Genomic DNA, 27386 nt, shown 5'->3' with positions numbered 1-27386 from the left:
TTTGGGTTTGAGGTGCCAACTTTAAGTAGGTTTTGAAGAAAAAGAAAGAAATTAGCTCAGTCTCCACTCGTAGGTCTACCTCAATGGATGGATTCTTCTCTGCTGTCAAGGAGATAACTGAGGAATTCCTTGGAAATAACTTCCAACAGCTAATTGGATACCTCCTAATTGCCAGCTTTTGGTTTAAGGATCCGTACGCAGGTTTTTCCCATACGACCTGAACGCAGCATCAGTAGGCAGCGGTGACGCACACGCTATTACAAGCCTGTGGTCCACTGCAGCACACTGATTGGGCCAAATCGAGGGTGTGTGGACAGCGTGGGCAGTTTTTAACAGACGTGAATTGAGCTGGAGATTCCAGTTTGTGGTGTAGGCACAACTGGACACGCACCAAGCCCATCTCCAGACGCGTGCCACGGTGCGCTACACCCTCCTGATGGAAATCCAATGGACTTTGAAAATACTGCTGTATTGCAATTTCCGTTCCGTGCTCATCAAAGCTTAGGCCAATTTGTGACACAGAGGCTGGAACTTTTTTTTTTTTTTTTTTTTTTTGGTGGCAGAGCAAAGTCTATAGAGATGGTATATTACATGTATTTATTTAAGTTGAACGCCTTTATTTCATTATAACATAAAAACTAATCTTTCTGTGAGAGTGATATAAACACAGGAGACAAAATAGGACAAGATCATCATAAATTCATGACAGTAAAAGCCTACCACATTCCCCATAAGAATATAATGGGAATATTGAAATGTTGAGGTTTGCTGTGCTGCATCATCTCCTGGCCAAAATACCTCCCATTTCTCAGCTGTGGTGACTTCTCCAAAAACTCATTCCGCTGACTAAAAAACCTCAATTAAAACGATAGATACTGCCGTCTCAAGATAATAATTATCTATATTTAGAGCTATAAGTGATCATCATTTTGGTTAGGTTAGAGCAGGAGTCCAATTCCCGCTCTAGGCTAATTTTCATTGATGGTCTAAATATAGCCTGGGTTTTAAAGTTTTTCCAGCAGACAGAGCCAGAGCTTCCCATGAAAAGGATTTTATGAAAATAAATGAAATGTTATGATAAACAGATTTCAAAAGTCACAGATCTATGAAATTCAGGGCGGCCACAATCAGAGGCCTGTTTGTCTGTCTCTTCCTCCGTCTTGTGTTTTTTTTTTTTTTCCTCTTTTTTCTCACACACACACACACACACACACACACAACCGCCAATCGTTTCCCCATGTTCGTTTATGGGGCGCCTGAACAGTGGCGTAATGTATTTGTCTTGGGGGTCTGGGTCTTAGTCGGGCCTTTTACCCCCTTCAGCTCATCACACGCAGACGCTGAAGCGCCTCCTCTGTTGTACTGAGACGGAGGCTGAAGTTTGTTTCGCTCCCTGAGAGTTTTAACAGTAAACCGCCAGCTGTGGTTTTGGGAGTTTGCATATCATGTCAACAAGTTTTCTTGAGGTGCTCCCACAATCCAAGGACATGCAGGTTGGGTTAGGAGGAAACGGCCTGTAGCTGTGGATGCGAATATATTAGAGTGTCTCGAGTGAGGCCTGTTGATAACCTACAGGTTTGGGATGTTGGGTTGCTCTAATTAAGATTAGGAGGGAACAATTAGTATCAGTGGGCCCCCTACAGGCTTGAAAGTGCACTTCCCCACCCCTGCACAAGCTGACAGCCACTTCATGATGCCATTTCTTGTCCACAGCTGCAACACGGGTGACGCAGCAGCGTGCCCGGCTTCCATGGCACCGCCGCCTCCCGTACAGGCCTTTACCTGAGGAGTAGTAACACCATTAGGTCATTGGAAACATTTCGAAGACAGAGACTTTATGTTCCTTCTCGCAGGCTCATTCAGCTCGCAGTTATTCCACATGGCATCCTCAAGTGTTGCTCTTGAAAAAGATTCCTCCAGCGTCTCCAAATGTGCAGCCCTGCCAATGTTTGTCCTCTATTCTTAGATCACTCCCTGTAGTAGTGGTTAGCAGACCTCATTGTCACAGACTAAACTGGGCATTGTGTAACAGACCTCCTCGTATTTACTTCCCCATAAAAAGTTAGTTAAAGGCGTTCTATTTATAGGAGCTTCACTTGTAAGTAAACAGTTTTTATAGGGTGAAATCAATACAATATTAATAGATCGTGACATAAAGCCCTGTCATCCTGTTGTCCGTTTGTGATTATCAGCAGAACACCGATTGCAAGAATGTACTGTGGAGATTTTGTGTGAGTGCTACAGATGACAATCATAGATCCACAAACTCTCAGCTTTTTTTTTTTCTACTTCAACATCACACACTTTAGTTTTCTCCAGTATGCTGCCAGGCTTCTTGATCCTCCCCCCTCTGCTCTCACAGATAGCCCTGTATCCTAAATGAGTGCTCAAGTTTTATGGCAAAAACAGACATTCTTGACTTTTCACTGCTGCATCTCCAACAACATCAAAAAAAAAAAAGTTATCTTACTATGTTTGCAAATGACACGAGCCAGTGGAAGATTGTTAAATGACTTATTGGAGGATATATTGGATATTATATTACTGACTTTTTCTTTTTTTTTCTTTTCTTTTTTTTTGTTGCAGATTTGGTTTTTGAAACCCTGCTTGATCACCCACAAATGTCACAGTCAACTTTCCTCATGAGCATTGCTTTACGGGGCCAGTTTTATGGCAAAAAGGGGACTTTCACTGGACACTCCCCTAAAACCTTGGACGTGGATTTCTGCGTCTCTGATTGGTTGTGAAGCCCCGACCGACAACACCTGCTTAACTCCTTCATCCAAATTGACACCCGGGGCTCTGAGAAATATAGGCAGCATCCCTTCCAGCTCATGCGTTCAGTCCCACAGCTGCCCCGTAAGATACCGAAGCCGCAGCTGCGCTGATCACTGATCCAAGGTGAACCTTCACGCAACACACGCCTGCCGGATCTTTGCTGGGAATAGAGAAGCGCGCTGGTTTCGGAGACGCAATGTTGGTCAAACTGGCCGTGGCGCTGCTGGTTTTGTCAGTGCTGGAGCAAGTAGTGGTATCGGATAATATTGATATTCACGACAGTCCCCCGGAGAAGCCTGCGAGCCAGAAAGGACGCCTCTCCCTGCAGAACACAGGTAGGAAACAGAAATGTTCACAGAGATCAGATGTATTTTTTTATTTTTTATTTTTTTTTATTTTTGTCTGGGGTGTTTCTCGGTTGCAGATCTACGTGGGGTTTGTTCCCGGACACGTGTTTTCTGTGGCTGCGAATTAAACCATGCAGGTGACACGGTTGGGCGATTTGAGAAATCCCCCCGTTTTTTGAACTGAAAGCCGGGCGTTTTTTTTTCTCCTTCTTCACACGAGTGACGCTCTTCGATCACTGCGAAAGGCGATATTTTGTAAATACTCTCAGACAGAAATCCAATATGTTAGTAAACTATTAATAGAATGGCACAAGGTAATAGGTAATGTATACGGCAGCACGTCTAGGTGTGCGGGCGCGCTGCTGAGCGTGTGTGCGCGGGTTATAGGTGACTGTTTCACCGGTTATCTGGGAGGAAGAAGAAAAAAAAAATCTCTTTGCATGTGCTGTGAAATGAATGTTGCTTGATGCGTTCAAGCAGGTTAGTGGAGCAGCGGATGAGCGGAGTAGTGTGGTGGTGGTGAGCCAAGTTAATTTACAAGCGCCGATCCTGTGAGGAAATAGCGCTTAAATATGATTAAAAGACACGTGTGGCTACGCGTAATTTGCGCACCACGTTGAATTCTCCCTCCCCACCCCCCCAGTAACTTAGTGGCGTATTCTGGCTGATTTATCCAGCATGCCACCCAACCATGTGAACCTGCGTTTTTTTTCAAAAAGAATATCACAGCAGATCTTTATTCCACATCGAAAAAATGGGGACAAACTCCAATGCAGGTTTCGCAGCAGAGACCCTGGTAACACCACTGTGTAATTCAATGCACGTTGCGGCCAAGCTCGTACGATCCAAGCACATTCCCGTGATGCCAAAACAAGCACTGCTGACAGCGGCTCACTTTTCCTGCGCACTAAAGTTCAACTCGGTGCCTACAAACCCCCGCAGCAGCGGCAGCAGCAGCAGCGGCAGCAGCAGCTCGTCCCCCCTCGTCCTCCCCCTCCTCACACACACACACACACACACTTCCACCACCCCCCTACTACTGCCCCCCAAACAGAGGCTCTTTGTTGACAAGCGTGATTTCTAATAAGTCACATTTAATCCTTTATTTGCTGTGCTCAAGACAAAAAGTCTCCTTTTACGCAACTGGTGCGCAATTCCGACAATGTTCTCACGCCCATCAGTTATCAGCTCCAAGACAAATCACGCGTGTAATTGTGTTTTACTTAGGTCAACAGTTGGGGTTTTCATAGCCAAACTGTAACTCTATATGGTGTCTTGGCTCCCAGCCTAACCTGCAATTTGCCATATTCATTTAAAATTAAAACACTCGAGAGGATGTCACATAAGGAAGCTGTGGCAGGTTTCTCTCTCTCCTTTCTTGTCTTTTTTAAAAAAAAAGCATTTCTGCACCAATAAAATGTTTCATTCTTGTATTTAATGCTAAAAAGCAAAGGGGTGCTTGAGGGCCAGCCGGTGTTGTACAGGAGACATCCACATGACATGTACTTGCATATTTCCCTTTGAATTTTTGCCTGCATTGCTGCTGTTGCACTCCTCACAAAGCTAATGTTGCAGCTTTTAATATTGCATTTTCAGTATGCAATCTCAGTCAGCCTCCAAATGCAGTAATTAGAGACTTGTTGATACACATTTAGTTAACAGACGTTGACTGAAATGACTGCATTTGGCTGTATCTGCAATGCACCATCCCATCTCAATGCTAGGCAGTGCAGATGGATTGTGGTGCAGAATGACACAGTAATATCTGTCACCAAGTGTTCCTCTGCAGGAACCCCCTCAGCTTTGGGAAATTAGACTTCTCCCCACTCCCCCACTCCGCTGCGTCCTTTTTCTCTCTCAGACTCCGGGTCATGAGCACACGAACGACCGCCTGCGTCTGTGGAAATAGTTATACGCCACATCAGCTTTGTGATTCGTGCAGCAATCGGTGCTGAAGTGGAGTTGTGCCTCCAAGCTGTATGGTCTTCATTGCCAACACGCCTGTAACAATCTGTACGCTGTCTCTGCTGTGAACAGATGATAAGGTCCCTCCCCTAACCTGTTCTCTATTTCCAGCTGAGATCCAGCACTGCCTGGTGAGTGCAGGGGATGTCGGCTGTGGTGTGTTTGAGTGCTTTGAGAATAACTCCTGCGAGATACGAGGGCTACAGGAAATCTGCATGACGTTCCTGCACAACGCTGGCAAATTTGACTCTCAGGTACTAAACTATTCTGTCTGTTTGCAAAAATGGTATAACCAGAGGCAACATTCCTCCTCCTCCTTTTCATCGGTTCACTGCTCCACACTCGTCATTTTTCTGCATACCTCAAAACATATCAGTTAGGTTTTTTTTTTTCTTAGGAGTGCGATCATCCATGCACTTATCTAATAATCTCTTTTCCTTTCTTGGGAAGTTCACTTGCCTCTCAGTGGACTGATGTGTGTACAGTTAGGACCAAGGGTCATGAGCCAGCTGGCCAGAAGCCCAGTTAGCTCCCTTTTCATACATAGCGGAGGTTGAAGCCCTGCCAAGCCAGGCTTCACTGGGGTGTTAATATGTCTATAGGGTCACTTACTAGGAATTTAACATCTTTGGCAGATGAATCCAGAAGACTTCACCAGAAGAATGGCACAATTTGACTATTCATGCAGGATTTAATTCTCCCATTTCGTTATAAGAAGCGTATACATTTATATATAACACAGCCAGGCCTACACTTCTAAACTGCTAAAACAGGTGCATGGCATCTCTAAAGTACCAAAACTATCATACATAGGTATATACATCAACAACACGTGGATCTAGTGTACCTTCTTGTTCTTTAAAAGACGTGTTAGTCCTCAGCACTTTAAGAGTCTTTGTCTTTGTGTGCACACAGGGGAAGTCCTTCATCAAGGATGCTTTGAAATGTATGGCACACGGTTTACGGCACAAGTTCAGCTGCATCAGCAGAAAATGTGTGTCCATTAAGGAGATGGTGTTCCAGCTCCAGAGAGAGTGCTACATCAAGCACAACCTGTGCTCTGCTGCTAAAGAGAACGTGGCTGTCATGGTGGAGATGATCCATTTCCAAGATCTGTTCCCTAAAGGGTAAGCGACTGGTGTGGACAACCTTTAAATATGTATTTTCCTTCGCCTGTCCCCATTTATTCTTGTCATTTTCCAGACCTTGATGTGTTGTACATTAAATCACAGGATTCATGTGAGTAATCCGCCTCTCTCTGCCCAGTCCATATGTGGAGCTGGTGAATATCCTCCTGAGCTGCGGAGAGGAGGTGAAGGAGGCCCTGACGAGGAGCGTCCGGCTACAGTGCGAGCAGAACTGGGGGGCTCTGTGCGACAGCCTCAGCCTGTGCTCCTCGCTCGCCCCGTCTCCCGCCAGCTCCCCCGTCGAACACCACCGCCACGCCTTGCCTTCCCACCCTGAGCCGGAGCACCCTCGCCCTCCACGGCAAGGCGACAAGGACAAAGCTGGTAAGGCGGGCTTCAACGGTCACCCACGCAACCGCAGTCAGGGACCCCGCCGCCACGGTCCGGAAGTCGGAGTGGTGGCCGAGCAGGAAGACCCCAAGGCCACCGACATCCGGAGGTGAAAGCTCAGGAGACTATACTGACCTTTGACCCCTTACACCGTTTAAAAGCCACACTTGCAGACTTATGCACACAATGACACATCCTCACACACGCATACACACAAACACACATTTGTCCACACATACACAATTTCCCAGACAGACTGAGCAGAAGGAAACAAGCCCTGACCTTTATTCCTTATTCCACCCTCTCCAGTCATTCCAGCAGTCCCACATGGTAAACTTGCAGGGTAATTGTGGTGTAGCTTGTACTGTTATGCCAGACTGTAGGCCACAATTTTTATTTTTTAAATTGAATAACAATTGTTATTATCATGATTATTTCAACTGTTAGGACAATTTTGGCTCTAATATAGCATTTCTCAAATCATACTTACTGTAAGATTTGATTATATTTGTATTATTTATTTTATTCTTTATGCAATGTTGAAATATCAAAATGTACATAGAAATATACTTATCTATATTTATATAAACATGTATAAATATAGTTACAATATGCAATACTGATATACTATAGATGACATAGTATATGGTGTGCCGTCTGTTGTTCTCTTCACAGTATTGCACCCATCACACATTGGTCTGTAGATATGTAACATACACCATTTGCTGTTTCAAAGTGGGAATATGTATTATAACTATAGATACTTGATGATTAAATACAAATTGTACAGGTTTTAAGTCCAGTTCTGGCACATATGAATTTTAGTGCATGATGGCCATAAAGCCAACAAACTTGTGCATTCTTAAAGTGAAAATCCACTCTAAAGAGGATGCAAATGTAATACTATGAATATGAACAGTTATTTCACACTTGTATTGTATTGATAAGTCTCTTGCAAAGCTAGAAATAAGAGAGCCAAGACTGATCTTTGATGTCATCCAGTGCTGCTGTCTGGGCAGCGGTGAATGGAAACGAGCATAGCAGCCGCAGTTTTACGGACTCTTTTCTGTTTCGTAAGTTTTAGTTATACTCAGACATGTGTCTTATTTTAATGCAAAAAAAAAAAAGAAAAGTATCACATCACTCTCAATGTTAATAGAGCTTCAGAAACTGTGTCTCGGAGACATTACGGATCAATGTCGTGTGTATAGCTTCAGGAGACATTGCTCTTGTTCACGAATAGTAACTGAACTGTCAAATGTAATGCGTTCTCTTTGTTTTCCATCTAGCTATCAGTGAAGTGCAGCGATAAGAGAGGATGTTGAATTTCAAATGTAAAAAAAAAAAAAATCACAAACATCAAGGTGCCTAAACTTGTTAAATGTTCACAGTGACCGCTTCTCTGTGATTTAAGTGAATGGATGATACTGTGTCACGGCGAGATTTGATGTTGAACCTATTTTGCGATGGTGTTGAGCCACAAAAGTCTTAGATTTTGCACTTTGGGTGATTGTCAGTTTGTGTTCGACTGCTGCATCTTGAGAAATAAGACCACATTAACAAAGTAGTCACCCTCTAATCAGAGGCTATTTCATTTGAACAACCTGGTTTTCCTTATCAAAGACAAATCCTGCATCCCCACATGCTCCTTAGGACCAGATTGAGCCCCTTCTTTAGTGGAGCCATGCTACATTTTCTACCTTTGTGTCCCAGGAGGCAGGAAAGAGGCTTGACAGAAACCCTCCAGATCTCTAGCCTCTAAATTAGCCCTTATTCCTCTCTGGTCCCTTACCTAGGTCAGACATGAAGGCCTGTTATTCTGCCCGTTAGAGCCGCAGGCAACACAGCGAGGACCCAGGAACTGGGTTAAGTCCACACACGGGGGCTCTGGCGCTGTTATTCTAAATGTTATATTTACCGAGGCCACCAGAGAATTCCTCTGGGCCACAGCCAAGAGCCAGCAACTAGCAGAGACGAGTGGAGCAAGAAGGAGAGAGACGTGCTCAACGTCTTTTTTTATTTTTATTTTTTTAATGTGATGATTCACTCTGTCTTTACTTCTCCTTGTACTCTTCTTCTTCTTCTTCTTCTCCTTCTTCTTCTTCTCTTCCTCCTTTAGGTCACAGACACAGGCTTTTGACCATTTCAGGCCAGTCACATGCTTCAGTTGTGGAAGTGCAGTTTATGAGCACCACATGCTGAGGAGTGCTTGGTGCAAAAAGAATATAAAACATGCTCAGATTTTGTGGCTCAGTTAAGGGTTTTCACTTTATTTTTTTTCCTGATATACTTACAGTAAGGTAAAGTTTTTTCCTCCCAGTCATTTAGAGACTATTATAAGTGAGGCTTTCAGGCTTGTATTTTATTTTTTTATTCTGTTGTGGAAGTTGGGATTCCTGTGACATCCCGGCACAAGACATAAGCTAATCCTATTGAGAATGTACTGTATGTGTGTAAAGTGACAATCTGTTAAGCTCTCTGTCATTAGGTTTGATATGGCTTTTTGTAATAATGTAGTTGGTTGAATGGCTTTTTCTGTATGTGTTCGCAGGAAAATAAAACTAACCATGTTTCCTGTATTGTTAGAGCTCCATCACCACATTACTTGTTTTCTTCTGTCAAGCACAAGGACTCCACTGCTTCAAAATACAGAACATCGTCTAGAAGTTTGTAACTCACTTGTAAGACGTCGGGCATATTGACTCCATCAATATCTTTGGACTCCTGAAGTCAGATGTATCTTGTTATCATTAAAGTATTTTTGTCTGTATTTTGTACATTTTGTGTCTTTCAAGATAGTTTTTTTGTTAACGTTCGCGTAAAACATCGACACTTTCAGAGGCGAAACAACCACCCGGCCCTGAGCAGGTTAGCAGAGAAGGCCTCGGCGTCTCAGGTGTACACGCAGGTTAAAAGACACCCTATTCTCGTTTGACTTGCCGCCTCCTTTCTGACAGTGAAATACGGGCTGTGTTTAAAGTTTCAAGGACTGGAAATATCCTCCCTATTGAAAAGCCTAAACATTTACGTCAGCAGCTCTGGATTGTGTGCAATGCTGGGGGTGGGTTCAGGGTGTCAGTTTTTATGAGTTTTCCCAACAGTGTACATTGCCTCACCAAACATTTAGACAGTGCTCTAATTTGAAAGGTAGACTTCCAACTGTTGTCTTGGGGGTGCTCAAAGTCATGCTCGAGTCAGGTTCGGTCTCCTGGGGTGCGTTTGGAGGCCATATATGGGAGTTTGTCACGTAAATTCTGCCCTCTGTTTTTTTTTTTTTTCTAGTTTGTCTACAGTGTGACAGGGATGGAAGGATGGCTGCATGCCATGTCATAACATACCACAGAGCTTCTGTAATATCAGCACCTCTGCAGTTCAGTGTGATTCTGCCTTGCAGGGCCTGTCACTGTGCAATCTTTGAATGCGTAGTGACGCCAAACCACCACTGGGTGGCGACATCTCTTTGCCTATTGACATGCAAAGCAGATGGTGGAAGCAGGTGCAGGTATTTGATTTATTTTAAAAATTGGGGTCAGTTACGTTTTCTAGATTAAAGCTACAAAATCTTTTAAACCTAACTTGAGTGTAGGTAAAGTGACTCCATAGTGTATTAACTTCCAGATATCCTTCTTTATCTCAAAAGAAGTGCACAAAAAACAGCATGCCTCCTTAAGATCTGTTTATTCATTACAAGGAGAGCTACAAAGCCTGTGAAAACAAGGCTTTGTATTACAGCTGTACACAGATTCTTCTGTAGGCTATGACATTGCTTTCCAAAGTATTCAAAAAACTCACCCTGGTGTCCTCAGGGTTGTCTCAGTTGGGACTTGAGACTTTGATTTTTATTTTTTAAATAGTTTTGCTTTACAAGCTTGGGTTGTGGACTGTGAAAGAAGTCAGCATTTAGGAGGCTGGGAAGGTCTAACAAAAGATGCCTTTGAGATACATTCTGGGAAAGTTGGATTTTGTTTTTAGTTTGACGTACATTAGAGACTAGACGTCAAGATAATTCATTCTGTACTGTGTTAATTTTTTCTCTTCTTTATGTAATTCCCCTATTTTAAGTCATGACACCATCCCTTTAATCTGATTCTCTAGTATCTATTTGATACATAGCAAAGATTCAATCTTGGGCAGTGTTGCGTGTTCTGACAGAAAAGGCTCCACCTAAATTAATTCATCTTACTCCATTTACAGTCAATGTATCTTTATGTTCAGAGCTAATTTCTAAATATGTTGCCATTGTTATCACTCATGTACACAGTGTATATATTTTCAGCTTTAATTGCATGTATGGCATGTGAAATATGTTTATCTCAACAGTGTGCTGTACATTGTTCGTCAGGGAGCTGACCAGCAAGGCCACAGTGTGGTGTGATAGAGACTCTGCATGGGAACACGGTGTGTGGGAGAAATTATGCTGTGTCACACTCAGGTTCTTACAACAATACTTTGAGTCTGAGATAGATGACCTCCTGGTCAAACAATGGGGCTGCTGGCTGGACCAGAAATCTCCCAGCTTACGTGGCTGATATGGCAACAGAGCTCTATCAACATGGAGGCAGCCAATATCCCATGTGAGCAGCAGCAGCAGCAGCAGAGACAGGCTGTGCCTCCGAGCAGAGAAACCTGAGCCCGTCGGCCCCAGGCGCATTGTGAACGTCTGCCCTGTGCTCCAGTGTGACCTAATGAATTAATGACTGGGTGCCTAAGTTTCATGGATGAATCATTTAAGAACCATTTGGGGTGAAAGCGTGCACCCCACTTTTGTCTTCTGTCAGGCCTCAAGAACACAGATGTCCTACATTCACCTAAAGCTGGCACGACAGTACTTGTATACGCCGCGTATCATCCAATCATGTCTACCTGCTTAGCTGCATAAACTGAGTTGAACCTCTGCAGCACAGCGTACTCTCACCAGGGAATAGAGAGTGTTGCTCTCAGGGAAGGAAAAGAAAAATGCTGACACAACTCACTATGCTTGACAGCCTCAAAAGGCTTAAAGCAGACAGCAGCACAGAGAGCGGAACGCACATTCAGACTCACAAATACACACCGTGCCACAGCTTCCTCGCTCGGTTGGCAGAGAATATTAAAGCAGTAACACCTGGACCAGCTGTCTATTAATTTTTACAAGAAACCAGAAGTTCAAGATCCACGGTTGTGTTGTTAAACCACCCCAACAGGCCCTGCAGCACATGGCAGTGGGGTGGGGTGATATGTGCTGCTGCTCCTACAGGATACAAATGAAGGGTGGGTCTGCCTTGGGGGACTGGAACACTGTGTTAACAAGACAAACTCAACAAGTAAATAATCCTCTCAACACTTGGGTGGAAAGTGAGTGAAATTGAGTAGATTTTCTGCTACTTCTGAGTACATTCTAAAACCAGTAAGTCTGCTTTTATGTTATGCTTTCATTGTTTTAAGCAAAAACAATCTCCCTATATTGTACTGTAGTATCCTTAATACACAATCATGACAATATTCTATTTAAGCTTTCTTTAAACCGCCTTTCCTCAATAAAGCAACCTTTGCTTTCCGAGTCAAAATGGCTGCTAAGCTGCTGTACGTGCATGCTTCTAATGAGCCTGTGTTGGTTGAGTAGCTTTAAACGCAAGTAATTTTACTCCCACTTGAGTAATGTATACTGTGGGTAGCAAGAGTAATGCTTCTGAGCAGGATAATCTTTCATCTCCTGGTGAATGAATGACCTGTAAGTTGTTAATGAATCCGCAAAGTGACGCTTTGGCTTGCAGGTAGACAGGAGGCTGACTGTCATTCTGTGTTCCACTAAGTGAAGGTATGATATGATGGTATGATCGGAGCAGATCTCACTAAAGTACAATGAATCAAGCTCTCAAGCTCGATTACGTTCTGAAAATAGCAGCAGCTTATTTTAATGAGATTGCTATGCAGTACTTTGCTGTGGATCCGGGTTATAGCAGTTCAACAAAATCCACCCATCACTCCACCCATCTATCTATCTATCTGTCTGTCTGTCTAAAGTGATAAAATACATTGCTTTTCAGGGCCTGTCTCATACACCAGTATTGCATGCCTGGAAACTGGTGGGGTGGAGGGAGAGAAAAACATTTGCTTAGCCAAATGAACTCATCTGCATTTGAAATAAGTGGTTGCAAATTCTAGAAGTTAGCTTTCAAAGCTTTGAAAACCATTGGCTGACAGTATTCTTACTAAAACATAGATATTTTTAGTCTTGGTTAAAGGTTTAGACAGAAATTTACTTAGATCATTAAAGCATTTTCCCTACAACAACTCCTCCCATTGATTTCAAGACATCCTTATTTGGGAGGAGAACGTCTTGAGTGCATCTGCCATTCATTGAGAAGGAGCACGGTGGGCGTGCATTCAGAACAATTATCCAATCACAAATTGGATTTTAGTTTAACGGGGCGGGGCGCTGAAGGGAAATCCTGCCTCTCATTGGCTGGCTGCTGGTGGCGGGGGCGGGGCTTGTAGACGGAAGTGTCTCCCGACTGGCCCAGCTGTCATCTAGAAGAGAGAGGAGACCATTTACACCGGCTGCCTGGGAAATGCAGAAAAAGGAAAAAATATGGCAACATCCAAATGATAAGGTCATGACGCCGAACTGAAGGTAGCTATGCCCGACACGCCGCCGAACACACACGTTTGTCGACGCTTTCAAAGGGCCGTCGAGTGCGCGTTGGCTTATTTCGACATGTAAAAATGATGACAAGGATTGGTAGGCTGTGTGACATTGAACATACAGGACACGAAACAGACGAGGTCGTTTAAAGAGCCACACACCATTTCCAACTTGGAAATTTCTGCCGCTGCCAACGGTGTCGCGTACGAACATTTGAAGCTACGTTTGAGTCGCTGAATCGGTTTATTGCCTCCTAGCTGGTTTGCGAATATGCTCCAACGGCTCTGCGGCTGTCGGCTATTATGCTAGCGCTAGCGGGCTCGGTGAAGGGAACTACCCTAGATTCAGAACAGACAGGAGACGTCATCAACATTTTCCTGTATTTAAATGGTTGCGTATGAGGAGGTCATTGCTGGAAAAGGAAGATTAATCGGTAGGTGTACATGCTGTAACCCTCCGCTGCGCTTGTGCGTTCACGTTTGCGCTGTAATGCGTAAAGGTGCTTAAAAATGTTGCCTGTTCGGATCTACATGATTAATAGGGCACATGGAAGGTGGCGGAGCAGCTGTTAGCTCGCTGCTAGCTGCGTAACGACCTTTGGAGACGTCAGCTCCACCAGCTCAGCCTGTTAGCTGCCTGCGCTGCTTAAAGCTGGGTGTTTTCCGTGGTTGTCTGCCTGCTATAGTGTTATATTTCATCCAGGCCTCCCATAGCCAAGCGAATGATTTAATCTCATTGATTGCATCACAAGACCAGGCAGGGTGCAGCCCGAGCACATTCACTGCGTTTTTGTGTGTGTGTGTCTGTGTGTGTGTTTGTGTGTGTGTGTGTGGCAGGATCAACTTAAGGTGTAACAGCTTTTTTTTTTTTTTTATTGTCGTCACTCCTTTCTCTCTTTTTTTTCCTGCCTCACCTCAACCCACATTTTAGGATAAAGAAAGCCAAAAGTGAACTGAAGATTTACTGGGTGTCCTAAATGGGGGACTACGGGTTTGGAGTTCTGGTGAAGAACGGCAGTGGTAACAAATCTGCTTTCCCTGTAAGGATCCCTCCTCACCTTCAACCCCAGCACCCTCACCACCCCTCCAACCCCCCCAGCCCCCCTGCCTGTCTAAACAACACCTGCTCCACCAATGGGGGCAGTGCTTGGCTGTTCCCCGCCGTAGCCCAGCACAGTAACATGCAAGATGAGATTCTGGAGTCAGACAAGTCCAAGGCTTTGGACCTCCAGGACATGCAGGAGAAGACTCAGGTCCAGGCCCAGCCTCAGGCCCTATCTCCAGGCCAACAGGAGGCCGGAGGAGGCCTAGGAGAGCTCGAAGGAGCTCTGCCTGAAGATGGCTCATTGGAGAAGGGTTCTTTGGAGAGCAGCGGTGGGAAAGAGAAGCTGAGGATGGAGTCCCCGGTGCTAAGTGGCTTTGACTACCAGGACAGCCTGGGAATGGGTACAAGTTGTGCACAATCCACCTCCTCTTCATCTTCGCTGACCAGTTTCAACAACTGGTCCCCTGCTGTCCCGTCCACCCAGTCACCAGTGGTTGGAGAAGACGTTGGAGGGTTCTTTGGTCCGGCTGGCTCCAACGCCAACGGACCTCCACTACTGTTCCAGAACTTCTCCCACCACGCCGGGCCTGGCTTTGGAGCAGGAGGTAGTTTCTCCCCACAAATTGGACCAGTCTCCCAGCACCACCCTCCCACACCTCACCCCCAGCACTACCATCCCCACGGTCAGGGGGTTCCGCAGCAGCACCGGCGCTCCCCAGCTAGCCCTCATCCACCCCAGCCCTCCTTTCCTCCGCATCCCCACCGCACTGGACCATTCACCCAGCTGCCCCACCTTGCTCCTGCCCAGAGCAAACCGCCCTCACCTTGGGGAAGCTACCAGAGCCCCTCCACTCCCACATCCACGTCTTGGAGCCCGGGTGGGTATGGTGGATGGGGAGGCACACAGGGGGTTCGAGAGTACCGCCGGGGTGTAGGTGGAGGGATGACGGGCCTCAACTCCATCTCTCCGCTGAAAAAGTCCTTCCCTAACAACCAGGTATATGAGGCTGTCACAACTTATCTCAGACAGTAATTAAGCAAAGCAGAAACAAAGCACATGCTACGTTTGGTTAGGACACTTGCAAATTTTCTATCTGTTTTCCAGGTCCCCTCGCAGAAGTTCCCTAGAAACAGCTCTGGCATCAATCACAAAGGCTGGGTGGAGGACAGTATGAGCCGCAATGACAGTGTCTATCCTTTTCAGGTGGGAGTAACACAAGGCTAATAATAAAGAAATTCTTATTTGTCTAAAAGGACTAAGTTCATCTCAGTTAATTCTCACGAAAACAGCAATGGAATTGTACTGTGGTCACATTTAATTGTGCATATATCTTTCTATTTTCCAGGGGCAAATTATGTTAATCTTATTAAACATGCTCATCTGTTTCAAATGCAACAAATAAGCCATTGAGCAAAACAGGATACATGGCAGTTCAGCCGGCTAAACGGATGAATTGAAACTTATTGTGTGTTTGTGTCTGAGGCCTTATCTAGATCATTTGGTTAAAGGAGAACAGTCTTATCATCTGGTCTGATCACATGGGCTTCCTCTTGTCCTGATTTGAGAAGTCTTGTGCTCTTCTGCAGCTTTGCATGTTCTCAACTCTTTGTTATACACAGTGATGCACAGTCCCTGGTTATGTACTGCGTATCACGTGGTATGTGCTACTGACAGATGTTCTGTGTTTTTAGAATTGTTTAAAAAGCTAATATTTATTTTCACCGTAGGCTATTTAACTACAATTTGAACTGGGCCAGTTAGAAGGGTGTAATTTTTATTTATTTTAATTTTTGCAACCTCCTTAAGTAGCTTATCTTTCTTGTTAATCACATCAGACAGATTGGAAAGATGAGATTTGATTGCAGAGATATGCAGCTAATTATTTGTAGCATCTGTTGGTCTCCATTTTCTGTTTACAGTGCGTTGTCTCTATGGTAATAGTCTTTACTGTTTTTTTCTTTTTTTAAAAACATTTTTATTTTATTTGTTATTCGCATCATGGCAAACTATGTCAGCGATCTTTGTAGCTTTTGCTGCTTTAGATGGTGATGTGGGAAGTGAGGAGGCTAATTGTTGTCTTCCTTTCTTTCAGCAGGAGAGAACACGGTCCTTTGATGGTTTCAGTATGCACTCTCTGGAGAACTCTTTGATTGACATTATGAGGGCTGAGCAGGATTCCTTAAAAGGTTGGTTCCCACACTAACAATGGTGAGGAAGGGATGGTTTCTCTCACCGCTGGCTGTAGACAGATACAGCGGTCGTTGCATGTATTTAACAACAAAATAGAAATTGGGTATTATTATTTCACAATGCTGGAAATTATGTAGCCGGCAGGAATTAGGTTTAAAAATGCATGCTACTTATTGAGCGAGTGTTTACACTGACACTGTTTACATCTTTATAAGGTAGAATGCTTGTCGTACAGCAGTGTACGTTTATACTCATGGCACCAGCAAAAAACTAATATTAATGAACTCCACCACATTTTACTTTACTGTTGTGATATTGCGGTGTAAGTAGAGCTCATTGCATTTTTTTCTTTCAGACCACGAATATGATACCTAAGGATTGATAATGGCACTGAAAGATTCATTTTTTTTTTGCTGCCAATAATGTTTTGTTTTGTTCATTTGTCTATCCTTTTGATCACAGAATCAACCTCCTTTAGTAGGGCCAGGGAGTATCACCCGGAATTTAAAATATGAAAGCACAATATATTTTTGGCTATTGGACAGTAGCAATGTATTTCCCTATACAAGTTCATTTCTTAACTGTAATACCATGTGATTTTAAATGAAGACTATTTGGATATTGAGCGTCAATACTTTTATCATACTAAGCAAATGCGTCCATAGCAGTGAGCATCGGCATGCTGGCATTTTATGTCTGGATAGATTGTCTAATAAGAAAAACATTTTAGACTGTTTTACTTGGACAAGTTTGTCTTTTAACAGGTGCTGTAGTGTTTAAAATGTGTCTTTTGAAAAAGAGATTTGAAGAGAAAGACGGTTGCGTTTCTCAGTTTCAAAAGTATTGTTTTTGCATTGGTACTAAAACGCTACAAGTCGGGCGTGACTCACATTTCGAGTGGTTACAGATCGGTCTTATGTTATAGTACATTTCTGTCTTATACTCCATAATTAATGCAAACCATCACCTGCAGCGTTTTTTCAGAGGAGACGGTTTGATCTTGAAACAAACTCTCTCATTAATAAAACATTTCAGTTCGGATTTGTTGCAGTCAGTCTTAAAGGAACCATTTTACATCACAGCCAGGTCTGCTGATGCGAATTTGGGCCAGCTGATGCATGTACTTTCTTTTTCTGAAACTTATGTTTAGTCATTTATGCAGTCGACCTGCCATTTGTCATGAGGGTGTTTTCCATCATTTAATTTAGAAGCTAGCTTTCTTACTAATCAAAATTGCCTGAGAATTTGCATAGTCGTCAAGCAAAAAGTTGTCAAACACACATTCTTGGACTTATTTCAGTGCTTTCAGGCAGTAAATACTACATTAAGATTCATGTTTAACTTACAATTACTGACAAGCGGAACTACATCTGAGGTACTTTTTGATTTGTCTGCCAAATTCTGCACACTTTCCACAGATGTGTGCTGTCATTTTCGTTTTCCTGTAGACACAGAACAAAATGCATTGCCTCAAACCAACATAACACTGGTGGGTTGGGTAGCTATTTATACGTGAGAAAGAGGAATTAATATAATTACTACTCCAGTTGGGAAACCTCTCATGGCATCATGTTCTGATGCCTCTCCTGTTTTTGTCATTTAGGACGCTACAGCTTCTCTCACCAGGGTGGAGACGGGCCTCTACCTATGAATGGTATGTAAATGATATGCATATAAATATGCAGTACTGTAACTGAGGTCAGGGCTTGAAATTAATGCCTGCCACATGCAGATAAAAATTGAGGCCATTACTTAAAGTAGAAGTCAGGATCCAGAATCTGCTTTGGCGAGTGCATAAAATTAAAGCAAAACTAAAGTGTCTGGCTGCTACATGACCAGACTAAGACATAAAGCAAGTGGGTAAAACAAGAACTGACTTCATTGCTTGCTGGTCATTGTTCTAAACAAAATGGTGGATCCTGTGAGTAGGAAAATGGTAGCGGTGCCGGGCAGGTTCAGAGGTGGCAAAGAGCAAATGAAATTACACCAAAGATATGATGTCAAAGGCACACATTTGTAAACTGAATCCAAATCCTTTTTTCCCCTCTTCCTTCCCCCTTGCATAATGAGCTTTTTAGCTTCAAAGACATGGATTCATACAGCGTTTTGAAGAAATGTAGAGCAGCTTTTGATAGTTTTACTTACATAAGTGATTAATAAGGGCCATATTATATGATGAATGTGCTCAATTCTCTCCCTAATACAATACATAGCTTTTGTATACCAACTTCCTATCAGTCGCATTTCATGAATGCAGGTAAAAATAGACGTAGAACATTTTTCTTGTGCTCATTTGGGTGCATTTAGGTATTTTGTGTTTTCATTAAAGGGCAGTGGAATTTCAGAGTGCCTGTCACTTTAAAAAATGCATCCATTTTAGCTGATGACCCAGAAAATTAATTTCAAGCCCTGGTAGTGTAGTTTTTACATTTTGTTTTTATCATGTGCCTTTTTCGAAAAAAAGCCATTTCAAGAGTGTTTTGTGTTGTTTTACATGCAGCAAGAAGTTATGGCAGAAGACGAGGTAAAGCTTGTTAACGTGTCTTGATATCTTTGATGTTATTTAGAAAGCGGCTGCTTCCCCTGATACGATCACTGTGTTGTTTTTGCCTCTGTGTTTGTCTGCTTGATTTTCGTCTGTCTCTGATTACTCTGCCTTGACTGTCATGAGGGGTTGAGATTTTTTTTTTCTGAAGGGCATATAAGGCTTTATGGGTTGGCTCCAAGAACTAGTAGTGATAATACTCTTGCTTTTACTATGTCATTTAAAAACTGGCTGTCATGGCTGCTTTTTTAATTTCTTGACAGTATTTTTTAATTTTTTTTTTGCATTCAATCAAATTCCCTGCTTTTTGTAATATCCCTGCTCTCTTACAATATGGTAAGAACTCTTAAATCTCTGTCGTGGTGAGCCAACATGTGTCAAATGGGTCATTCTGTCCACTAGGCCATTCGTCTCTGTTCCCCATGGAGGACGAGCGCTCTTTTGGAGAAGACGAGTCAGGAGAGCAGGGGCTTGCAGGCCTCGGTTCAGCCCACTGTTTCCCCCACCTCAATGGTGAACGCGTGGAGCGATATTCTCGCAAGGTTTTTGTTGGAGGGCTGCCCCCAGACATAGATGAAGGTAAACACAACATGTTAAGTATTTGAAGATATTTATGCGTGTTAGTAGTGTCATGTTTCTGTCATATTTAATGTCTACAACTGTAGTCATTCAGCTTCACAACAACTGCGCAGGCTTTCAATTTCTGTAACCGTAGTACGTTTTGATGGTGATCCACTGACTGTGTTCCCTTTTCAGATGAAATCACTGCCAGTTTCCGTCGATTTGGCCATTTGTTTGTGGATTGGCCTCACAAGGCAGAGAGCAAGTCCTATTTTCCACCAAAAGGTTTGTCAAACCAGTTGAACTGGAAGTCTGCGCCAGGTTTTAGTGACTTTTTTGTTTTGTTGTTCATACAAATTGTTCTGAATGTCCCATGTTTCCAGGATATGCATTCCTTCTGTTCCAAGACGAGAGCTCTGTTCAGGCCCTGATTGACGCCTGCATTCAGGAGGATGGCAAACTTTACCTGTGTGTCTCAAGCCCCACCATCAAGGACAAGCCTGTAAGTGTGTTAGTTTGTCCTGCTGCTAACCTGCATGCTTTTTGTCTAAGGCAACAGTTAAAAGACTGAAATACATTTTAAGATAGATTTGTACAAGTGGGCTTTGAGTTTGTGGCTCTACCCACAGCGCAGAAGGCTAAATGTTGACTTCGGCAATACAATACAGTCATGCTAGAGGCTTCTTGTACAAAAAAAAAAAAAATCCCCGGCTACCACTGACAGCATCCTGCAGTAGCAGTCAAAAAAATGTGTTAATCCATATTACATAAGCAGCAAGGCGCTTTCATTTTCAATCAAAAATGTATCTTAGTCATAGGGGAGTAGAGCCTGACTGAGAGGAAATTAATGTTTTTTTTTTCATCTTGGTGTTTGTAGGTCCAGATTCGGCCCTGGAACCTAAACGACAGTGACTTTGTTATGGACGGCTCTCAGCCACTGGACCCGAGGAAGACCATTTTTGTAGGAGGTGTCCCTCGTCCCCTGCGTGCAGGTACGTATGTGAGATGACCTTTTACATTTCTGTGACCTGTAAGTGTTTAGATCCCTTTAACCTTCATTGTGCATGGCTATTCCAGTCGAGCTGGCCATGATCATGGATCGTCTATACGGGGGAGTGTGTTACGCTGGGATCGACACAGACCCTGAACTCAAGTATCCGAAAGGGGCAGGGCGAGTGGCCTTCTCCAATCAGCAAAGCTACATTGCAGCCATTAGTGCCCGATTTGTTCAACTGCAGCATGGGGAGATTGATAAACGGGTGAGTCAGTGCGACTCTGGCAGCTCCTAAAAGTTCCTAAAAATGAAGAGCGGATCTTCATCAAATATTCATTTCCACCTATTCAACATGCTGCTGTGCACGCATTCAAATTTTTCCTCAACCTCCATTTTAACAGTCTCCCTATCATCCGTTTCATCTCTGCTCTCAGGTGGAAGTGAAGCCATATGTCCTGGATGACCAGCTGTGTGATGAGTGCCAGGGCACTCGCTGTGGAGGGAAGTTTGCTCCTTTCTTCTGCGCCAACGTAACCTGTCTGCAGTACTACTGTGAGTACTGCTGGGCAGCCATCCACTCCCGGGCCGGTCGCGAGTTCCACAAGCCGCTGGTGAAGGAGGGAGGGGACCGACCACGACACATCTCCTTCCGCTGGAACTGAGGCGAGAGGGTGAGGGAGGGAGACGTCGCAGGAACGGGGGAGGGACTGAGAGAAAGGGGTAGTTAGGGAAGGGGTATGGGCTACGATATGAAAAATAAATGCACTTTTCTTTTAAGTTAAAAAGAATTAATTTATTTTTTATTTTATTTTCTTTTTTAAATTGGGCCTTCTAAAAGAAGTAAATGCTAAGAAGAGTGAAATCCCATTTACGTTTTGACTTTAAGTGTGCATGAGCATATGGATGCATTAGATTTGGATTTAGGTGTTTTTTGACTTGACTGTACTTTCTTTTCGTGTTAGCTGGCAAAGCTGCTTACATTTGTTGTCGAGAGTAACATAAAAATTTAAGTGAGGTTCATCATACCTAAATCAGTATACTAACTATGGAAGTTGAGTTTAAGAAGGGTGCATTTTCTTACTTTTTGCTTGCAGGATTAGAGAACAACTGTACCATTTACCAAAGGTTGAGTGCAAATGGTTGGGTTGAACAGAGGAGGAACTCGGTTTCAGATGGATGGATGATTGAGTTTTTCAAGCAGCTCAGTGTATAGCATCTGGCCACGTCACAAAACAAAATCTCCCCTCAGTTTGGCACACGCGTTTAGATTGTTGGCATGAGTTTTTAGGTCTTGGTTTAAAAGTCGACACTTTGTAACCAGAAGGGGCAAACCAAAGATTGGCCTAAACGCATCATCAAAAACAGTCGTTGATCTGAGGGTTTTCAGGATAACGTTGTGTCCTCTCGTCGCGTGGCAGAGGACAGGCTGGAGTTTCAGTTTGTGGGTTTCCGCTAATAAAGACACAGCCCTCAGGGCTCAGGTATTGGCAGTAGTATTTACTCACTTTATATTGTCAGGGATATTAGCACTGGAAGCTAACATGCTAATGTAGTACAAACTAATGGGAATGCACAGTCCAGTCTCCCTGAGCTGTCCTCATGGTGTACCACTGCACGCTCTACCATGACTGGAGCTTCTATCACAAGTGTTGTGGTTGGATATGGTAGTAGCTAGAATTTGCTGTCACAGAGATAAAGATATTATTTTATACATGGCCTGCTGATTTTTGTACAGTGTTTTATAGCTGATTATTTTGTCATGAACATATATACATTTATTATGCACTACTTTTCTAAATATTTTTTTCAATAGTCATTTTAGGCACATTTTTCACAGATGGGAGAACTCCTTTTGCAATACCTCATTTTTTTCACTTGGTGAAAAATAATTTTGTACCTTTGTTACTAAGAGATCTGCATTTATGGTAAACTTAATTTAAAAAAAAAAAGAATGATATTAATATAATTTTCAGTTAGCTTTTATATATTTAAGTGCTGGTAAATCTGAAAATTGTCTGGTGCATTGGTGTGATTCTGTAGATAAAAAAATAAACAAAAAAAATGAGGCTATCGTTAGCCAGTCATATATGGATTCTCTCCTGTCCTAATAAACATAATTACAGGATCCTAAGGCATGGCAAGACCTTTCTAAACTGATTTTGATAGTCTTGAAAATATAATCTGATATTTCGCTCCTAGGTGTAGTCATTAAGATTATCATTAGGGTAAATGTTTTGGCTTTGGTCAATGTGAAATCTTCCCTTCTGTCACCGGAGTGGATATCAGCTGTTTGAATATTTAGACCCTCTTTCTGGGACTGCCTGTAAGTTCTACTTATTCTTGGCATGCATAAGAGATAACATGGCTAGTGATAATGCAGGACCTAATGTAATGCACTAGATCTCCTTTTTCCTTTTTAACTTTCTTTTCCTTATCTCTTTGAGATCGCCTCTCTTGTAGCCTCTCTTTACATGATGGAGTCTGCCTTCCTTACTGTACACAGACATGATGTTTATGCAATCTACACAGTGACAACACTTTGGATGCGTTTTGTAATGTAGAGGACACTCAGTAGGACATAGGTGAGGAGACTTGATCACTTGACCCCCTTTGTGATGTGGCATGCTTTGGGACATAACCTGAATGTGATTTAATGTTGCAAGTTAACTTTGAGCCATTATGTGCAATACTTATTCTTTCCAGAAACAGTTCTCCGCAGTGTAAGTCATTCAATCCATATAAACCATGCAGTCATTTACACATTTTTTTTTGTTTCCTATTGTTCATGCTGATGTCTGCAAAAGAAAAAAAATAATTTATACCTGAATTTATTTTTAAACATTAGTTTTGTGCTTATTTACTTATTTTGCTACTACCATGCTACTGTGATTGAAAACATTGTATATACTAGGTCGATAATGTATTTAGCATTTGCTATATTTTCAATTGAAATGTATAACTATCATTTTGATCAGATTTTTTTGTTATATTTTTGGGGTGATGTGTTAAACTCGTTGATGTGTCTAGTTTTTCTAATTGCTGTATTGTGCTCCACATTTTCACATGGAAAAAAAAATATTGATTATGTCTGTTAGTATTACTTGATTGCAAAATTTCAATAGTTTTTAATTGAATGCTGGGAAGGTTATATTTATTAACTTTTTTTTTCTTTTTTTTTTTTTTACCTGATATCATTTGATTTTTATTAAGTCATTTCACATTTATATGTAAGTTCCAATTTTTATATTTTCTTCCTGATTAATTTACGCTACAATACAGACGTCAGTTTTTATAGTTGGTTTGTAGTATTGAAGTAAAACAAAGATCTAATGTCATATATTCATTTGCTGCCAACTGTTTGTAACTGTATGCATACATTTGAAGTATTTGTAATGTGAGATGTTGAACGAATAAAACAGCTGTGAGGAAGAAGATCTGGCTGATGTTGTTTCACAGGAATTTTACCCCTTCATTTTTCTGTTTAATGACGGGCATTTACTGGAGGTTTCCTTGTAAATGGGGATACCTGATACCATTGTTGTGTGACAGCACTTTTCGGCACATCTGGTCGGTTAAAACTGGGTCAGAGGTATTTATAGATGGAGGGTTATTTCAGGCCTTAGTGAGTGTTATTTAGCTCACCTAAACCTCCGTTCTTTTGTCCCAACAAACGCTTTCCAGTCTTTAAAAAAAGGCAGTTTGTTCCAGGTGAAATTAATAATACATAAAGTAATACATATAAAAATAGTTCCAGTTACTGGCTTAATTCTCAGTGTGCAGAGGTGCAATAATTATTGGATTTCTTCTCAATCAGACTCAAACTTGTTGTGTGCTTATAGAATAAAATTAAGTACATAAACTGCAATGTATGAAATTGCTAAAAAAAAAAAAAAAATTAATGCATCAAAAGTGATATAATAATGTGTATTACTGTCATTTGTGTAAACCCATACACTTATTGTCACATTAATGAGTAGGTTCAATTTGCAGATGATGATTATTTTCCCTTATAAACAATAATATATCGGCTGAGACGCAAAGCCTGCTGGGAGTCTCATTATCCGGGTAGCAGCGCCCCCTGCAGGCTGAGAGCGGTACAACCAACACAGGACAAACCTTTAAAAAGGAGCCGTGATTGTAGGCAGAATAAACCCGAGTCAGTCCTCCGCCAGGTGTAGAGTTTGTGAAGAGAAAATATGCCGAAGGTTAGAACTCTGCATGTACCACGGTTTAGCTCTCAGCAGGGCTCCGGTCAAAGAAGTGACCAAGACGGGGCCCAGACCCTGGAACAGGCCGAGCCCCTCTCTCGGTCGTCCCATACAGACAAGCGCGGGAACAAGCGGGGTGACGACAAACGTGAAAAAACTCGTTCGGTCTTAAAAGTGAAATTACCGAAACTCAACAGCCGCACTTTTCCCAAGAAGGTGAGTAAGGAAGACATAATACCGGCAAGATGGATGGTGGAGCCAGACGAACCCAAGACATCAGCGAGCCAAGGTTAACATTAGCCGAGAAGCTAATCCGTTAGTTTAGTTATGCTAGCTGCTTAAGCTAGCTAGTCGGCTAGCTTTAACGTTTGGGCTAACACTAAACCCAGCAAAATGAGCACACTAGCTTAGCATTATCTTTAACAGACTAAGTAAATAAAACAGTATAGTGTGCTATGGTGAGTCACATCTTAGGGGTTTGTTTGTCACTTTGAAGAGTCACAGGGTTTAAAGTAATAAACATTTGTGTGATTTTGTGTTATTTTTGGCGACTAGCTTACTGCATGAGTAAAAGATGAAACAGCGAGAATTTGCCTTTTGGCTAGCACTGTCACATTGTGGTCTCTTTATCAGTGTATTTGTAAAAACAAACACAAGGCTAGTTTATTATTTTTTGGGGGGGACATGCTATTTACTACAGGGTTCTATTATTTACCCTGATGAAACACTAGTTGAAAAGACTAGGAACTACTGCTGTAAGGAAGTCCACCAAGTCTTCTAACAAACTTCTTCAGTCAAACACATATAATGTTTGTTGTTGTAAAGGTTTTGAGAGACGTTTTGATCAAATTCTGGACTTTTTGAGCGACTTGTGGCAGTGTTTGGAGGTTTTTATGAAACTATTTCCATCTAACTGTTATTGTATCTATCCCTAAAGTCCACCCTGAGAGTTAACATTGATCTACTTTAGACAAAACTGGAAATACCAAGTTTACATAATTTGAACTGGTGTAATTCTAGACTAAACAGATGAAGCCCCACATTCACATTTTTTGTTGTTGCTGTTGTCAGGTAGCATCCGTGACTCTGCGACTGATGCTGGAGAGGTTTTTTTTTTCTCCCAAAGATCTGACAGCAAAGCAACAACAGAGAAGGAAAAGGTAGGCAGTATGCAAATGTTCAGTATGTGCACTGACAACAGGTAACAGGTGAAGACACTGAAAACAGTTTTTTAAAAAAAGTATACTTACACATATTTGTAGTTAAATTGCATTTAAATGTGAATGATTTGGGGTTTAACTTAATTGCAAACTGTGTAAATTCTCACTTATCCAGGTCATGGTAATCTTAGGAGCTCATAGGATTAATTACAAACAATTAAGGGGAAATTTTACTTTGACAATGGAGATGTAGGTGGTGTATACAATACATTTCGTATTCATTCTGCAAAAAAGTTGTGCTTAGAAAAGGTTATGACATACATTTAAATCCGGTATAGAGTTTGTCTATTTAGCTACATAGATTTAGAAATGCGCAGGCGTCAATAATACAATGAATGATAAAGTACGCTGTTAAATTGTATAGAGCCACTTGAATAGAACAGGGTCATTATAGATATCAGTAACACCTGTTCTTTTCTACTGTAACAAGAACTTTTGAGAAAAATGCAAAATTTACTCTGCGTTTTCTAATGCACAGACACACGTCTAGTTGCGAATCAGAGGACACATACACTCAGCACTTTCATTACTGTCTCTTTATTTACCTGGGAATATTTCCCTTGTCCTGGATAGGCCAAGCTTTCAGTTCTTAGGACCATCTCCAAGATGCTGGAGGAAAACCAGCTTATCAGACAGAGACTGGCTGCCCTCCGGCTGACCAACTGAGTATGGATGGATCGAAATGGCCTGCAGCCATAGCAGGCTACTTCCCAGTACTCATCATTCGTGTTTCTCCACATCAGGGTTCATATTTGTGGACAAAACTTGTTCTTTAAGCACTGGGTGTTCAAGCCAGTGATACAACAAAACAAAGGTTAGTGGTTGTTAAAGCAGTCTGCATCTGCATGTGTCTGTTGAAGACGACAGTTTGTTTAACAAGAGTTTTATTTTATTAAACAAGTCCATGTTCAAAACTTTGTGGCAACGTTTTTATTCATATTTAATATTTTAATAGTACAGGGTTGTTTGGGTTATACATGAATGGGATCCAGTACAGTGACTCTGAAGTCACATTTTGCACAATTTTACTGTTCAGTGTAAGTTGACCCCGATACAGCAGTATAGTACATCTTATTGTAATGTGAACACACTGATCAGTTACTTTGAGTTGACAAAAGACATTTGAGCTTATGTTCACACAACCGATACAACACAAAAACAATAGTTAAGATACTGAGTTCATCCACAGTACAGCGTTAAATTGTTTTAAACTACATCCAGCAGAGGGCACCATCACCCCTACTATTAGTGTTGTGGTGGTTCAGCTGTGGGTCAAACAACACCAGCAGGTTTTATAATGAAATCAGGAAACAAATAAACGCCTTTACTGGTATAATTTGGATGGTAACACCCTCACTGTATTTATAATGTGTTTATGAGTTTTATATTCT

At 42.2% G+C, this 27386-nt stretch overlaps 2 protein-coding genes across 5 annotated transcripts; both read left to right on the top strand.

The window, feature by feature from the left end:
• On the top strand, positions 1–23999 carry LOC103355681 (cytoplasmic polyadenylation element-binding protein 4-like). 4 transcript variants are annotated; one of them, XM_008279555.1, is made up of 13 exons: positions 1–12; positions 13201–13220; positions 14163–15273; positions 15382–15480; positions 16370–16463; positions 18071–18121; positions 18968–18991; positions 19415–19591; positions 19769–19858; positions 19957–20075; positions 20451–20565; positions 20651–20832; positions 21002–23999. In XM_008279555.1, exons 3-13 carry the CDS (start codon positions 14209–14211, stop codon positions 21227–21229), a joined length of 2244 nt encoding a protein of 747 aa, XP_008277777.1. In that variant the 5' UTR covers positions 1–12; positions 13201–13220; positions 14163–14208; the 3' UTR covers positions 21230–23999. The 4 variants fall into 4 exon arrangements, with proteins under 4 accessions (XP_008277777.1, XP_008277779.1, XP_008277778.1 ...); XM_008279557.1 differs by lacking the exons at positions 1–12; positions 13201–13220 and adding an exon at positions 5535–5539 and having other exon boundaries at positions 14558–15273; XM_008279556.1 differs by lacking the exon at positions 1–12 and having other exon boundaries at positions 13143–13220; positions 16373–16463.
• stc2a (stanniocalcin 2a) lies at positions 2852–9378 on the top strand. The gene is made up of 4 exons (XM_008279553.1): positions 2852–3113; positions 5202–5344; positions 6006–6217; positions 6357–9378. Exons 1-4 carry the CDS (start codon positions 2975–2977, stop codon positions 6718–6720), a joined length of 858 nt encoding a protein of 285 aa, XP_008277775.1. The 5' UTR covers positions 2852–2974; the 3' UTR covers positions 6721–9378.
• Positions 24000–27386: the final 3387 nt, after the last annotated feature.

This window comes from Stegastes partitus, unplaced genomic scaffold (assembly GCF_000690725.1).
Source record: "Stegastes partitus isolate 25-593 unplaced genomic scaffold, Stegastes_partitus-1.0.2 Scaffold164, whole genome shotgun sequence".
Classification (NCBI taxonomy): domain Eukaryota; kingdom Metazoa; phylum Chordata; class Actinopteri; family Pomacentridae; genus Stegastes; species Stegastes partitus.
The sequence above is the reverse complement of the archived record's forward strand: the minus strand, read 5'-3'. Positions and strand labels throughout refer to the sequence as shown.